The 17,645-nt window shown below is 33.1% G+C and overlaps 1 protein-coding gene across 1 annotated transcript; it reads right to left on the bottom strand.

Annotated features, from left to right (window-relative positions):
- Positions 1–222: 222 nt before the first annotated feature.
- Positions 223–17,645, bottom strand: LOC129229362 (cysteine-rich protein 1-like). The gene is made up of 4 exons (XM_054863652.1): positions 17,549–17,645; positions 8,022–8,116; positions 4,778–4,835; positions 223–1,232 (listed from the first exon to the last, which is right to left on the bottom strand). The coding sequence occupies exons 1-4, from the start codon at positions 17,586–17,588 to the stop codon at positions 1,192–1,194; spliced, it is 234 nt and encodes a 77-aa protein (XP_054719627.1). The 5' UTR covers positions 17,589–17,645; the 3' UTR covers positions 223–1,191.

The following is a 17,645-nucleotide window of genomic DNA, read 5'->3' as shown; positions in this document are numbered from 1 at the left end:
CGATATTTTTACAGTGCATTTAGCTTTACTTCATGCTTTCTTCTTCCTCTTATGTTTTTATGGGGAAGTAAAATAAATAAATATAGAATAAAATCAAGTTTTACAAATAAGAATCACTTCTAGGAACCTTTTATTCGACCTTTTTAACGCTTTTTGTTTCGTTGTAAGTTATTGAACTAAATATCATGAGAGTCTATTGGATAGGAAATACAAAGAGGCAAATCCAAAACAAACATTATTTACTATTAAAGGTACTTAGTAGAAGAGTAACAATTACAAAGGAAAATGAACTTAAGCAACAAATATTCAAACTATTTTATGTTTTTAATTATTTAATTAAGCTTTCAACTACAGTCGGAAGCTGTTAAATGCTGCAACGTATTAGAGCAGCTTTATTCTTCATACATTATACAGATGGTTCTGTTCACAATCTACGACAATGCATCTTTCTTAAGTAGAAAAATAAGTTCTTAAAATTGCGAATTTTGTTTGACAGAGCTTTAACTGCGGAAATAGTTGAGTTGACGAAAAAGTTCAAATGAGTCTTGCTGGTATCCCTTTGTTATTCATTTGACTTTAACGTTAGTCAGCTGATTATTTTCAGTTCACATATTGCTGACTGTTTTCCAGCAACTGACAATGTTAAAAAACTTTAAAAAGATGAAATATTTCCCCAATCTTATAACAATCTTGTTGAAATCAGCTCAAGAAAACATTAAGCACATGTTAATATTTCATGCTAAAGTTCATTCAAGCACGAATGATCAAGTTTTTAGAAAGAAAGAAATTTTCTGTTCGAACATTATCGAACATTTTCGTTTTGTTTTGATCTTAGGTATTATTTTCAATTTTAAGTTTTATTTAAATGACGGGGGAAAAACGCCACAAGTAGATATACTAAATTCTCAAAATAAAAATAATCACAACTTCGCGTATTTCAATAAAAGTTATGATTTAAACTACAAGTGAAATATTAATTTTGCACAGAAAAATTTCAAACCTTTAATGTCTTTCTTTGAAGTACGGTCAGAAAAAAAAAAACTTTATAGAGAAGGATGTAGCCAGGACTTTCTTGTGCAAATGTTCTTTTATATTGGACTCGTTTCACCGCAGCAAAATAAACATTATTTAGGAGATTTTGATAGCTTGAGAAACACAACGAATATTTTTTATTACGTAGTTGTTTACACATTATTTATACTGATGACTTTCAGCTCCTCCTCGTCCGAATCCTGCAAGAAAAAAAAAGAGAAACATCACTATTACGAAACTAAAGGATGGGAGTTCTTTTTCTTTTTGAGTGCAGAGATTTTTTTTTTTTTTTGAGCAAAAAAAAAAAAAAAAAAAAACAGGAGCAACAGTTATTTTAATCCATATTTTGTTGCTACACCGATAACGCACGATTTTTAATTACTGAATGGGCATCAGTTGTGACTTACTTTCTGCAGATCCTCGATAAAAGCTGCTTCATATAATTTTTTTTAAAGAATGTTTCTAGGATTCTAATAAGGGTTTCAGGGGACCATTGTTCAAATTATAATGTGGAGAATTTTAGGAACAGTTGTCTTCATTATAAATCAAGTGACTGAGTGAGTCCACGCCTCAGATCTGGGTCGGGAATGACTCAGAATTTAATTTATTAGTGGTTCGATAAAAATGAGTACCAAGCATTCTCGCTTTCGATTAACCACCTGACCCAGGGGTTCTCAACCTGCTGGGCTCTCCTTTTGAACACTTACATGAGGTCTCCCCCCCTCCCTTATGCGTAGTTAATACAATCCGTGCATCATGAAACTGAAACTGATTACGATTAGGATATATCTGAATCTGCTTAATAAGTAAAAATCGAGATATTTTGACACGCAAACTTTAACACAATCACACAATTTGAACATATTATTACCAGAACATATAAAATCCAAGAAGCAGAGGATGAAATACAATCTTTTTGAACAAATTTTTGATTTAGGGGATGTTGGCATGCACATTAGTTATTTTCACCAAAAAATGAGAGGACTAACACTTTTATTATTTTCATTTGAATACAAAATTGAATAGGCCATTGTTAGTTTTATTTTACCTTAGATAGTCTCAAGCCTTCCTTGAAATTCTTCTACGGCCCCCTGAAGGGGGAGGATACACACCCCACAGGTTGAGAACCGTTGACCTAACCGGAACCTGCCTTGCACCCCAAAAGCCTCGGTTTCGTAAACTGAGAAGAACAAAGTAGGCCTTGACCCTCATGCGCTGCTGAGCCGCTGACTTTAGTTTTTAGTTTAGACTATATATTTTAATGTAGGGTTTCTTAAAAGTTAATTTTCCTTTTTTTTTGATGATGATTTTAGAGGCTGTTAACTTTCGTGGTTTAGATAAGCGTTATGCTTGTTCTAATGGTAATATTAAAATACTTCTGTTCTTAGTTAGGTCTTGCCATCCTTGTTCTGATCAAGAGTTTCAGCTATATGTAAAGAATGAAAAAAATTAAAAAATAATAATGATAATAATCTTTATTCATATGTTCTGGCAACATAATGGTTGATAGCAAGCGTGGAGCGCAATATTTAATTCGCTTCTGAATCATCATAAAGTGGAAACGCGGTAGACAGCAAGCGTAGGCATTCAGAGCGCCAGTGGATTACGCGCGCCTAAGTTCATCATTTGTGATGTAATAAAGATCACGCCTTATTTGAAAAATCGGACATTTAAAAAAAATAATTAAAAAATAATTGTATGGGAAAATGAAAGTATTTTTTGGGTCCATGTTATTTTTTTATTTTATTTTTTGCTCATTCGATCAACTTCAGTGACTAAAAGTAATACTTTTGACTGAAGGAAACAACCCCATTGCCTTCTGTGTGATGTTTTTGGTCATAACCACTTTTGTAAGGTTTGGAAATATTTTTAATACCAAGGGTTCGGGGGGGGGGGGGGAGAGGGGTTACCCAAAAACCTCCTCCCTGGTTGCACTACTGCTTCAAGAAAGTACATTGAGCAATAAAAATACCATAAACACGAGCTATCTTAAGCGCAATCACGCACTTTCATTTGCTTCCTAAGTAAAAAAGCATTTGACAAATTTATTCCGATAGTGATTCATAATTTCCGGGGTTGAAAACTGACGAATTACTTCCCATCACGTGATATACCTAGTGTAAACTTCAAAGTCAGTTGTTATCAAGAGGAGTGAAAGACTTGGAGGTGATGCCTTTAACGCTTCAGACTTTGCATTTATTTATTTTCCTTCAGATTTTTGATTTCAGAAAAATAAATTCAACAAGAAGTCCAGTCTAGAACTAAACGACCCTACTTTCCCGTATACCAAAGTACTCGACCAAAGTACCCCCCAAAGTACTCGAAAAATGGCAAAAAGTAACATTTCGGTAGTTACAAAAATTACTTTTTCGCAGCTCTTATAGGAGCTGGAGTGTCATACTAGGTGTCATTTTAAAGGCTTTCGCATGATATGTCACTTGACAAGGTTACGGGACATTAATATTTCAAGGTCAAGCAAATATTTATTTGACCTTGAATATTTTAAAAATCTAAAAATGTATGTATTTTGCTTACCAATATGGTCTACACGTGGTCATAATTTCAGAATGAGACAGCAATGGAATCACACTGCAAATTAAATACATAATGTTATAAAATATTTCGATTCCACAGAATAATGCAATTTTCCCAATGTGCGGTTGCTAATTGAAAAAAAAATTATTAATTTCAGTACAATCCAATTGCTGTCCGGTTTTGAAATTTTTATAACGTGTAAACCATATTAGTAAGCAAAAAAAATTTTTTTTTCAGATTTTTTAAAAACCTACTTTTTAAAAAATATTCAAGGTCAAATAATGGTTTGCATGACCTTAAAATATTAATAAAATATATAGTGATGGCAAGGTGGTATTATAATATCACCTTGCCAAGCGACATATCATGTGAAAGCCTATTAAAAGAGCTTTAAAATGACACCTAGTACCACACTCCAGCTCCTACAGAAGCTGAGAAAAAGGAATTTTGTAACTAACGAAAAGTCACTTTTTGCCATTTTTCGAGTACTTGGGGAAGGGGAGTGGGTCTCACACAACAAACTAATGGTCCAAAAAACCAAAAAAAAAACATGTTTTTCTATCATCACGTGAGTAGACTCAAACCTGTAAATTTTGTAGAAATCGACGATGGGTCAATTTCAGAGGTTCGTTGATTTGGCGTGGAATGACCATAATGTTAAGGGTTATTGAACTGCTTAAAACTGAGCGAAAAAATATTCAAATCAAGCAGATCTTCTCGATACATTTTCTTCCTCAAGTGCTTTTTCCAACAAAGTTTGCTTGAAGTAAACTTGCCTCTAAGTTCGGGATTTATATTTGTCTTAGATTGCCCAAAGGGCATCATGTTATATTTTTTTGAACTGTTCAAAATTGAACGAAAAATTGTTCAATTCAAAAACTGAAATATAGGAATGATGTGTCCTCGCTGATATCTTTCGATTCGAAGAAAAAAAAATGTTTCTTTGAATCGGACTATTCACTCAAAAGTTATTAGGAGGACGAGACAGACAGACCGACAGACACGCATTTTCCCCATCTCAAAATCCTTCTTCCCAATTTTTAATTTTTCGATTTTTATGTAATTATTTTACTTATTTTTGACTTTTTTTTTGGTTTTAGCCATATCTTAAAGATGCATTAAGCATTATTTCATTTTTTTCCTTCTTTCTTTTACTTTTAATTGGAAAGTAGGATAAAAACATGTTTTCGTTTACAGCCAAAAACCTTACCTCCTGGTCCATAGAGTGCGCCATAACAAGGATTATGACAGTAAGGCTTTCCTTCGTGCTAAAATAAAAATGAAAAAAGGGCAAAAATTTTAAATATTACTTGTACAAAAAATAAGTAAAGAAACTGTAAATTTGCATTTAAATGCTCTAAGTAAGCATTTACTTCAACAGATGGGCGATTTTTGAAAAAATGTCCCGTGTGTAATCATTTTTCTTTGAAGGCTTTGGTTAGCTGGACAAAATAAAAAAATTAGCGTTACGCACGGGACATTTTTTCGAGAATCGCCCAGATAATGTTTTTGAAGTATACATTGTAATTAGACCCGCCATTGAAAGGAGGAGGGGAGGTGGGGGGTAGCAATTGGAAAACCGCTCTCTTTGAGGAAATAATGTATTTATAAGTATGTATGGTACATTTTGTTGTTTTTTAAATAAGTCATAAGCCCTGGGAAAAAATTAAATCCTGTGCTTAAACATGGAAAAAATTATCATATGCAACAAATATAGCATATGAATAAAAAAAAAAAAAAAGGCAAGCAACCCAGATTTTGTAAATTAGAATGAAATGTAATGGGTTTGTAAAGTCTTGAACTGATGAAGAACATGAATAATAAAAAAAATTAAATATTTACGATTTATATATGTCTTTTTTGTTATTTTGATCTTTGTCTCATCAATTCCCACCCCCCCTTCATTGATACAATATTAAGCTAAATGTATGTAGGTGAAGCTATCATTAAAAACTGAGAATGGTGTTTATGAAAGAAAAAACTCAGTTCATTCTTTTACCGTAAGGGCTTCGTTAATGACCAACTGCTGATAAATAATATTTGCTTTTCGGAAACAAAATTTGAATGTTAAAGAAAATAAATAAAAACAAATGAAAAAATAACTAAGAGTAAGAAGCGTATCAAAACAAATACATTTCATTAAGAAAAAAAAAGATCGTTTGCAGCTTTTTCTTTATAGTAAAAACAAAGCGGCTTGGATTTTTTTTCCTCCGTTGCCAAATTAAAAAAAAAATAAAAAAATAAATAAACATTAGAAAATATACTAATATATAAACATAAAGTCCACTCAAGTAAATAATTTTCGTCCAAAACAAATTCGGAACTCCAGCGCTCGAATACGCTACCTTGCGGTGATTTATAAAACTGCGAATGCAACTAAAACTTTGCCACGTTGCGTTCCATGTGTGTCTGTTGACGTAAACACAGGCAGTTTGTTCTGAGTATTTATTAACGCAATCGATGTGTCTTAGTTTGCTTTCAGCTACAGAAATTAATTCGTCCCTTAGTAGTATTCTCGAGCTCCTCAAAATAATGTTAGTTTTCATTATTTCCTTAATAATAGGTGAAAGCGAAAATTCTGGATTAACAAACTTGGATAACGTTATACAAGGTAAAAAATTTTATTGTTTTGTATGAATTTGTAAGAATATGGGAGTTTTTTTAATCTTAAATTAATTAAACTTACCATATTTTACAGCAGCATTAAGTTGGAATGGACAGTATGCAAAATATTTTCTTGAATATATTATCGTAGAACAAAATGAATAACCGAGAAAGAATTTACTTTATTCCTTTTATTCTCAGCTGAAAGGTATCGCCAAATTTGTTTAGGGTTATAATTTTGGCATTGTGCGAGCAAAGTAGCCTTGGCGAGATTTCGCGTTTTTAGTTAAACCATTTTCAATTTTTATCATGAGTGGAATAAAATGGTAGTAAGATTACAGAATTCGATAAGTAAAAAGAAATAATTGTCAATCAACTGAAAAGAAAACTACCACCATATATCCGTGAGAATTTTGTTGATGATTTGCATAACATGACACAATTAAATCGTAACTCAGAAATTAGAAAAATCGAAACAGAAAATTTTTAAATTAACCGATTCGGGAATTCGAGAGAAATAACTCAGCTACAAGTGGAAAACAAGCGCTAGCCAAAGCAAAGCAATGAAGTATCATCTTCTTTTGGTAATAATTTGTAATGTCACATTGAATTTTCTAGCGTTAATTGTTATTCTTGTCAGGCCACAATTATTATTTAGTTTTATCAAGAATTGATAAATATCGAATTCAACATCGTGAAAATGGCTGCTTAGAACTACGAACTACGTACTTTGCATTAATGTTTGACGTTTAGTAATGCTTCTTGAATTCTCATTTCTTTCTACGTGGGTCAGAATATCAACAAGACTTTGAAAATTAATTTAAAAAGAATAAAGCGAAACAATCATACGTACGAACAAAAATCACAACACTTTTAGCATTTTCTTCGTTACCATGTGCGTTTGTTTTAGTTTTCAATTCCGCCATTAGACAGTGACTTCAGTGCCCCCTATAGTTCGTTGGAGTTGCGAATTGGTTTGCAGCTTTCTTCCAGTTAAAAAATGAAACACTCCAAATTTCGTTTATTTCGTTTGCTAAAAATAAAATTAACTAATTGCAACTTTAGGTTGAAAATAAAAAAATCATCTCAACAATCCTTATTTAACAGTAAAGCTTTTGCACTGTGAATTCACTTCGTTTTGATTCTGTCATATTTACCTCTGACTTGCACAATTTTTTAAGTTTTTTGTAACCAAAAAAAAAAAAGTTTTTTTTCTAGTGTTGTCGGTTTCTTAAACAAAATATTAGAAGTTCTCCTGTAGGCTTTGCTGCTATTTTTTTTTTCAATTTTTCAAAAAGCATCCTTAAAATAGCTAAATAAAAAATACTTTCTATATACTTTTCTCATCGAGAGCTTTTTAAAGCTAATTTTCCTTTGAAGCAAATTCGTCTTTCAGGATCTATATTTGCCTTAAATTTCTCCGCAGAGACTGATGTTAAGTTTCTTAAACTGTTCAAAATTGAACGAAAAATTACTCAAATCGAAAGGTAAAATGTAGGACTGAGACATCATAGTCGAGATCTTTCGAGCAAAAAAAAAAAAAAAAAAAAAAGTTCGAATCGGACTATTTATTGAAAAGTTATTGGGGGCGGAGTGGGGAAATTGATAGACAAACCAACATTATCATCTTCTCAAAACTCAACCTTCCAATTTTTAATATTTCAATATATTTTTTTTATATTTAATTTTTTAAGCGATTATTTTGGGTTGCATTAAGCCTTCTTTTACGCTTTTTTTTTCTTACTTTGACTTTTACGGGAGAGTAGGCAAAAAAAGCAATAAGCTCGATAAATGAATGCTGTCTGAAAAGTTTTTGCCTGGGACAGCAGTTAAGGAATATTTATTCTTACCTCTGCATGTGATCCAGGTACCAGAGTTTTATTGCATTTTTCACATCTAAGGCATTGCCTATGCCAGTCTTTTCCCAACGAAGTCATTCGTTCAGCTAGAAAGAAGAAGAAGGTTCAATATTTTAGAAAAATTAATGTTGCGTATAACGTTGGTTCCAAAAAATAAATAAATAAATTTAAAAAAATTAAAAAATGGATTCTCAGGAATTTTATGCAAATGAAAACAATTCAATTATTTGTTGATGATTTCAGAAACCGCCAACAACAGAGAAACTGTATCGCTTCCAAACTAAAAACTAAAAAGAAAACAAAAAAAAAAAAAAAATTAATTTGAATTTTGACATCTGGAATTCAAATTATGTTTTTCGCAATCACGTGTGTGTTTGTGTCTGTGTGCAGGCATGAGTGTGTGAGTATGTGTGTGTGTGTAGGTGTGGGTGTGTATGTGTGTGTAGGTGTGTATGTGTATGTATGCGTGTATGTGCGTGCGCTTGCGTGTGTGTATGTGTGTGCTTGCGTGTGTGTATGTGTGTGCGTGCGTGTGTGTATGTGTAAGCGTGTGTGTTTATATTTGTGTGTGTGCAGTTCTGTGTTTGTGTTTTTGTGTGTAGTGTATGTATGTGCGTGTGTGTAGGTAATGGGCTCAACCTGGAGACGGTTTTCGCTAGAGGAGCAGCATCGTGAGGTCGATTGACGGTGGTGCTGCTGAGGGAGACGGGGGGGGGGGCAGGGGAAATAAAATCATAGGAATTCAAAACAATCAAATGAGAACAATTAGCAATGTGATTGCTTAAAAAAAATAAAAAAACAAATATTCACAGATAAGAGTTTCAATGTTTTAAAGTGTACCATTACGGCTTTTTTACAAAGGAAATTAAATTTGCACACCTTTTTGCAGTTAAATACAAATGGTTCCAAGAACTAGATTGAATGTGAGATTTAGACTCATGCGCCATACTGTTAACTTTTCTAAAATGTAAGAAGTTCTCCTTTTACTCACTCCGTGAACAATTAGCCTCATTTGATCCCCAAATTTCACAGCATGAAAATCATCATCAGAGCATTTCAGGCATTGTAAATTGGAAATACGTCTCAAAAATCATTTTTAAGCTTTGTGTATTTTTTTTAGAAATTCATTATTGGAGAGAATTGGAAAAAAAGCAATTGAAGCTTTGAAAATATTACATTTGTATGTTTTGCTACTTTTTTAACTCAAAGTGTCTAACATTTTAAAAGTTTAAAATCAAAATGTAGTACGGATCACATCTTTCCATGCCATCTTCCATTTCATATTTAGTGAGTTTTTTATTTTATTTTATTTTTTTTAATAATTTTTATGGAATTGATCACTATTATAATCTTTAATACTTTTCTATATTTCACTCCCCCAAATCAATTTCAATGCTCTAAAAAATATCAAGGAGTGCTTTCAAGAATAAACTATCCTAGTAAGACTCTGGTGGCATACAAGATCAATATCTCTCAAAGTGTAAGAACTAAAAATAATTTGAATTTTGACAACTTGAATGCAAATTCTGTTAAACTCTCAATCATGTATGTGTGTGCATGTAAGCGTGTGTGTTTGTGTCTATGTGCAAGTGTTCGTGTGTGGGTGTGTGTGTATGCAGGGCCGCAGAGAGCCAAGGCGGTTCCCTGGTCAGTTATGTCTCCGAGTCCCTAAAAAAAAAAGAAAAAGAGAAGGAAAAAAAGAAAAGAAAAGAGGGGAGAGAAGAAAAAAGTGGGAGGAGAAATGAAAAGGGGAAAAAGGGGGAGGGAGAAAAAATCAAAACTGCTTACTAGAAAACAATTAACTCTACTTTAAATTCCACAGCAAGAAATACCAAAAGAGTAAATTTTACGAGAAAATACAGCATATAGCTATTTCTAGGCTAAAATGGAGCCTCTTCAGTGCAAAAAGCTCACCAACGCAACTGGAAGTCACGAGAGAACTGACAGTTCTCTCGCGACTGTTCTCTCGCGACTTTCGGTTGCGTTGGTGAGCGTTTCGCACTGAGGAATAGGCTCCATTGTAACCTTGAAATAGCTATATGCTGTATTTTCTTCAAAATTTGTGCTTTATTTACGTTGGTTTTTCACTTTAATCATATTGTAGCACAAAGCTTATACATATGATTATTTTTCATTTAATTCTTCAACTGCTTGAAAACGAAAAAAAAACAAAAAAACAATGAGATGAAGAATAAAAAGGCTTCAGAAAATCCGCTCATGGTTTTAACCTGCAGTTTGTGATTTCTTGAATTTCCCGAAATTCAAAATTCATTCGATACATTCCAGCTTTGCTTGGTATTTGCGTTTTATTGCAAGTTTTGGAAAATACAATTCAACTGTAAAACTTCCACATCAACTTCGTGTTTAGGCAGAACTAAATAAACTAGATGAAACTCTTTAGATAAAAGGGAGAAAAAAAGTGAAAAGAGAAAAATATTATGACACATGACCACAACAGATCTTCGACACTTATAGGAAGTACGTAAACAGAACGCTACTGCTACTTCAAAAGCAAAAGTGGATGAAACTTAACGTTTTTCAAAAGGCTCTTAAAACGCCTGAGTGTATTTGAATGAACTGAATTTCTTTTGCTTGTTTTCAGTCGAGAATATTACAACATATCTGAAATTAATCTATTTTGAAAGGATGCCACATTGAAATACATCGCCAGCTCAGTCAATTCCAGCCGAGGACTGCAGTTTCGTGCTTGTTAGCACTTATCAGCCCGGCATAGGAGTGACTGAGCTGGAGATGGAAAACGTCTTAAGGAAGCCAAGAGTGTCAACCAAACTGGTAGCTAATACAGAATTAGCACTGACCAAACGAGTGACCGAAACAATGGTTCGATTCAACTCGAATATTGAAGGCATGGCAGGTATATTCATTAAGTTGCCGCCCCACAGCCAGGGATAAGGCAGAAATACATGAAATATACCGCCAGCTCAGTCAATTCCAGCCGAGGACTGCAGTTTCGTGCTTATTAACACTCATCAGCCGGTCACCGGAATTCCTATTGCCTATGCCGGGGAATTCCTATGTCGGGCTGATAAGTGCTAATAAGAACAAAACTGAAGTCCTAGGCTGGCATTAACTGAGCTGGCCGTGTATTTCATGTATTCAGGGCTATTTCTGCCTTAGCCCTGACTATAGGGCTGTAACTTACTGAATATGAAACATTGCTTCAGAAAATTCGGTACCTTTTGTACCATTTAACCTCTCAAAGTATATGCAAATATCTGTTATAAAAAAGTTTCTGTTCATGTCCATATGTTGTGACTACAAAATTGTTTTAATCATAAATTTCAAAAAAATGTAAAAACTACACAAACACACATTAACATTTTTCTTTAAATCAAAGATTAAAGATTAATAAAATATTGCACATCCATAATATTGAAATTCTAAATGAAAACCATAACCATAACACATTGCGTAATGAGAGAACGTGATTAAATGGCACATTTCAACTTTTCCGACAAACCATTTCTCAATCATTCGGAGAAGTAAAATAAATGATGATTTTGAAATCAGAAAAAAAAAGAGAACATTCATCATCGAGCAGCTGGCAATCATTTGAATTTTGACGTCGTGTAAAAATTAATCGTGTTTACTTTATGTGTTTCTAAATCACGAATTGCAATACGACCCTACTCGTTGGGTTTCTTGTTTCTACAAATGGAATGAAATGGAAATGGAGAAGAAACTAGCACCCGTCATATTATGACTGGTGATTTTCTAGATTAGATAATACGAGGCAAATCCATAAAAAGAAATGACAAATAGGATATGGCAATATAGAGTCTAACTTGCACTCGTACACTTATCATAAAGAGTATTTTTATAGTGTATACCGTTATGGAATTTTTATTTCTTATCAATCTTAAATGATGGGAATTAGTAATAGGGAAATTTTGCATTTAGCTGAAGTTTTGCTATTTAAGTTCATCTGCATAAATGTTGTTCCTGAAAAATCGGGATTTTACGCACACACACACACATACAAAAAAAAAGTTTTTTTTAATGTGTCTACTTGAGCCTTGAATGAACGCAAATGATTTGTAACCATGACGATAAAAATAAGTCTCTGTAAATGAATTTCAAAAATAACATGCTAGACTTATTTCGTCATCATAGTCATCTAAAAAACATATTCAAGAGAAAAAAAAACTAAGTGAACAGATTTGATGCTAAAAACTTCGCGAGCTTGCCATTTTTTTTTTTTGGAGACATAAAACTACAATCTGACTCAATCTGATAAAAGATTAAGTTCTTTTCCAGAAAAGATGCTCATATTACGAATATTCTAACTGGAAGATGCGAAGTACAACTCGTAGCAAAACATGGCACATAATAAAGATGAGGAGGTGGTGTGCGGGGGGAGGGGGGAGGAGATTGCTGATATTAAAAATTTACGTCTTCGATTGTGCTTCGACGAAACTACTTGCAACATGTTTTTCTTGTTGTACTCCGGCGTTCCAATGCCTTTAAATGAGCTTTCAATTCTCCCAAATAATTACCTTTCAGTATGAACGAAAATATACTATTTGGTTTCGTTTTTAGTTGCACTAGGACATAATTACAGCACTGTACATGATGATGGGCAAAACGGATTACAGTCCTTCTACTTCTTTTCACATGATAGTTTCTATTTTAAAAACTTTATAAAGGGTGTCCCAAAATTAACGCAAAATTTGAATTTGCCGCCATTTTTGCAATAAATTGTGGGCAATCTTGAAAAAAGAACAATTTGGCAGCTGAGGGTCTAGGGTTATTACAAATGGAGCGTTTTCGATTCTATAATGCGTTTTCATTATCGAACAATTATTTGAAAAATAATGAAAGTTTGGGTGGGTCAAGCAGTTTACTGTTATTGGCGCTCGATATCGCAATTAGGTAATGCGCAGGTGGTTGTGGGATTGCTGACATAGACGTTTGACTTCAAATAACCCCATAGGGAGAAGTCTAATGATGTAAAATCACACGATCTAGGGTACAATTCATATCACCGAAACGAGAGAGTACACGAACAGGAAATTTCTTATGCAGTGATTGAATTGTTTCGCTAGCTGTATAATAGCATAACACTCCATTTTTACTAAACCTAAACTCCCAGCTGTCAAATTGTTCTTTTTCCGTGGCTGCCAACAATTCACAGCAAAAATTGTGGCAAATTCAAATCTTACGTTAATTTTGGGACACCCTATACATAGTTAAAATGATGTGAGTTTTGAGTGAAAAAATCCACAGCATAAAAACTAAGATTTAAATCCGTGTAGTAGGTATACCTATAGTATAGGTATAGGCACTTTTATACCCCCACCTCAACAATATAAATGTTACTTTTCTTCTATACACAGACCTACAACCAAAAAAAAAAGGGTTTTTTTAAACCCACATCTGATTCGTATAGATTTTAGGACTCTGATTTTAGGAAAAATACTAAACAAATTCCATCACGTACCATTTTTTATTTCAAATTGAAAATTTTGATTTTTTTTGTAGCCACTAAACGATTGTACTGTAATGAAGTAAGTGGGATAAGCATATAAGTACCATTATTGACCAAACCGGATACATTTCTGGGTGTGAGGGAGAAAAAAAACGGAGGGGAAACAATTTTCAAGTTGATATCCAAAATTTTCTTTCTAAATTTCATGCTTAAAAGCCGGGAGGGTGCAGGCACACCTTCTTGCACCCCCCCCCTTTCCGCAGAGCCCATGAAAAACATAATGTGGTCCTGTCAGCTGAAAATAATTTTGCGCCAGATCCTCAGATAGCGAAGCTTTGTACTGCTTTCATAGATCAAGAGTATCCTCCACTTCTTCCGATTGGATGTTAGAAAGAAGACAAGTAACTGCGTTGCATATTGAAATAGAATAGATACTTAATTCATCGTGCTATTGATGAACAGTGATATATTTATAATATCGTAAATGCATGGTTTCCCAACGACATAGGGACACTGAAGGGTATCCAAAAATTCTTTTATACATTACATTTTTTGCTCATGAACCAGTACTATAATTAATACAGCACTGCAGAAAACAAACAAATAAAAATAAAAATAATAAATGAAATAAATCTTGAAAAATAGAATAAAAATAAATAAATAAATAACAATAAGCAGATGAGAAGTAGAATTAAACTTTTTCATAGCTCTAACGGTGTTGTTTCCTTCAGTTAAAAGTAGTACTTATAGTCACTAAAATTGAAAGAATACGAAAAAAAAAAAAAAAATGGCACCAGAAAATTCTTTTATTTTCCCAACAGTTATTTTTTAATTAATTTTTCAAAATGTCCAATTTTTCAAACAAAGCGTGGTGTTGATGACGTCACAAATGATGCTCTTTGGCGCATCTTTGTACGGCGTTTCCACGTTATGATAATCAAGAAGCGAATTAAAATTGCGCTCTACGCTTGCTATCAACCATATCGTTGCCAATACACGTGTGTAAAGATGGGAATTAAATATTTTGTTCTGTGAATGGCAACACAGAATGGCATTTCATCATTCGTGATGTCATCGGACAGAAGCATAAACATTGAAAGCGCGCCGATTTAAGTAATTTTTTTAAAATATTAAACTTAAACAAATTATTAAAAAAATGGTTAGATCCTATGTTTTTAAGCATGTTCTTTTAGAAAAAAAATACTTTTAAAATATTGGAAACGACCCCATTGCTAATACAGTAAACTATCAATTTTTCCGCTGTCTTTCACACTTCGCCCTTGAAAAAATGTCAGCGATAATTAACCGAATGTAAATAAATGCGCACATTTTAACTCAACGAGTGCTAAATCAACTTTTAGATATCTCTATTTATTGCTTTCTTCCCCCTACCTTCCAATGCCATCAGTCCTACCACGGTCACCGAAACCCGATGAGGAGTTGAAACCTGATTTTAAATCTGCATTATGTACTAATTTAAATCTACACCATTTACTATTTTTAGATCTACATTGCTTACGCTCTTAAATGAATGACCGGACCAGCAGTCTTGTTCGAAAAAATTTCCCTCCCCTCACATAGTATGCGTTTTAGGAGTGACTTAGCTCAATTTCTTTCAGTTAATCTGTTTGCTCCATTTGCACGCAACGATCGCGTATGAGGGTAATTAATTCATTTGCAATTCGCAACTCCAATAAACTATAGGGGTTGCTGCAGCCACTGTCTAATGGCGGATGAAAAAGGTAAAACAAACACACGCCGTAACTTGTAACTTGCTTAGATGCTTAGTGAATGACAGTAATTTTTCATCGTGTTTGTGGGAAATTTTGTTTTCTATTCTGCTAAAATTACATTAACCACAAACTGTCTGAAGCCTTGTAATTTACCCCAAAGAAAACACGTGGAATGGAACGTTTTACCTTTTTCTTTAGTTTTGTTAGTCACCGCAAGGTAGCGTATTCGAGCTCTGGAGTTGCGAATAATAAGCGTTCAGCTTTAGCTTTAGCATTCAGTTTTTACATACACTGCAGGGGCGGACTGGCCAGCCGGCCCGCGGCCCCATGCGCCCTTCAGCCTAATACCTTTTTTATTTAAAAAAAAGTTTTTTTTAAAAATTTATTTATTTTTTAAATATTTTTGGTGCAATTTCCTTTTTTTTTCTTTCACAAATGTGTACCCTTCGCTTTTTTTTTCTTTTCTTAAAACTCGTAAACCTGTGTACCAACGGTTTTTTTTTTCTTTTCCTTTTATTCTTCCTTTTTTTTTTTTTTTTTTTTGCACCTTTATTTTGTTGCGATCTTTGGAGGTCAAGGTTGACGCCTTCTTGCAGGACCCAGTCCGCCCCTGATACACTGATGTTGTTTTAGCTGTTGTGTTAGTTAAATGTTTCAGAGTGTTATTGATCTTGTTAAGTTATTGCATACACTAGTATCGTTCTTCACCTATTTTGCGGATTATCCGCAAATTCGCTTGTCCGCAGTTACAGTGCTTCCCTGTAATCAGGAGTTTATTGTACTAGTTATATGTTTCTTAGTGTCTTTTGCCCTTTTAGCAAAGAGTGTTAAAATGATTGCCCTTAAACGTATGATTATAGAGGACTTTTTTTAAAGTTACTAACTGATAGACACAAATTTATAGAAATTATTTAGATCAAAAATAATATTTTATAGGCGTAAAAAGTTTCCAGAACCTTTAAAACACATTAAACGGTGAAAGAACTTCCGAAAAGGGAAAACAAACTCTGAAATTTATTATCTTCCGGATTCTGTAAGATTTATGAGTTTGTATTTGCTTATCTTTATCACAAGAAATAAAAATATTTTGAAAATCAGAGCTTTAAAAAATATTTTTGATGCATGGATTTTTATGTGGCCTTTAATTCCAGGATATTTTTTTTTCCTTTATAAGTGCAGCATTTTTTCGGAAATTACGAAAAAAGCGTAGAAGTAAAATATTCAAACCCCATGAGCATGAAACAAATAAAAACAACATTCCCGCGCAAACTATTTTTTTTTCAGTTATTAATTTTAAATGCAAAAAATATTATAAATTTAACGAGGTAAAGGCAAGAACATTCAAACGTTAATTTCATTGCCCATTTTGCCTTAAATAGTTATTTTTTACCAAAATATTATCAAATTAAGTGGCGTTCATTTTGATTAACTAATACAGTGAACCCTGTGTAAGTTGACCGCCTGCGGTGCACTACTTTAGTGGTCAACTTAAACAGATGGTCAACTTACAGAGGTTGATTAATATGATAAGGGCTAATTCCGTGCCTGAAAAAAGCGGTCAACTTAGACAGGTGGTCAACTTACAAGGGTGGTCAACTTCACAGGTTTTACTGTATTCATTAGCGAATATTTGATAAAACAACTGCAAATCACCAAAATAATTAGATTATTTTAATGATTATTATTTAAAAAATTAAGAACGTTTGTGAAAAAAAAAAAAAAAACGCTTCATTCAACGTACTATGCACTGAAGAAGTTGTTTCGTGTAGAGCTGAAACATATGCGCGCATTTTTCATAGCAAGTTTGTATTTTGCGTTTTATTTTTAATATAAAATTTGAAATAAAACATAATGCATGATGCGATTTAATAAGATTTTCCCCTTTACCACTTCTTTCATTTGTATTTGTATTTTCCAACACTTTAATAAAAGTATCACTTTATTCCCTTGCAATACAAAACGTACTTAGTTCAAATTAACATTTTTTTTTTCAATGATTATGTTTTATTGGCTCATGTTGACCATTACCAATGCAAAACATATTCATAAAATTAACTTTTAACTCAATCAGTTTTTTAATGAAAAATATGAAGTAGAAAATTTCAAAAGCATTTTGTCAGCACCAAAAGGGTATGTCTCTTTTTTCGTAAGAATTAAAAAAAAAAAGTTGCATCCATAGGCAGATAACGCACTGAGTCTACCTGTGACTGACACGCCCAATTACTAATTAATAAGTTTTAAAGACTGGAAAATAATTATGCCCACTTTTTATAACTGCTATACAAACATTATTTTTTGAAACATTCAGCAAAAAATGATAAAATAGTATCACTTACCAAAGTAAACTGGCTTTGTGCACTTCGGACAGTTCGGCATGATGATGCAAAGAATGTCGGAAACGTTCTAATGAAATCACCGTTCCCGCGCGCTCGA

The sequence above is a fragment of the Uloborus diversus genome, chromosome 9 (genome assembly GCF_026930045.1).
Source record: "Uloborus diversus isolate 005 chromosome 9, Udiv.v.3.1, whole genome shotgun sequence".
In the NCBI taxonomy this organism is placed as follows: domain Eukaryota; kingdom Metazoa; phylum Arthropoda; class Arachnida; order Araneae; family Uloboridae; genus Uloborus; species Uloborus diversus.
Note: the sequence above shows the minus strand (reverse complement) of the source record. Positions and strands in the feature narration are given on the sequence as shown.

Coding starts and splice junctions, on each gene's coding strand:
- LOC129229362 (XM_054863652.1), bottom strand. CDS start 17,588: ATGCCGAACTGTCCGAAGTGCACAAAGCCAGTTTACTTTG. Junction 8,117..17,548: donor CACAAAGCCAGTTTACTTTG/GTAAGTGATACT, acceptor TCTTCTTTCTAG/CTGAACGAATGACTTCGTTG. Junction 4,836..8,021: donor TACCTGGATCACATGCAGAG/GTAAGAATAAAT, acceptor TTTTTATTTTAG/CACGAAGGAAAGCCTTACTG.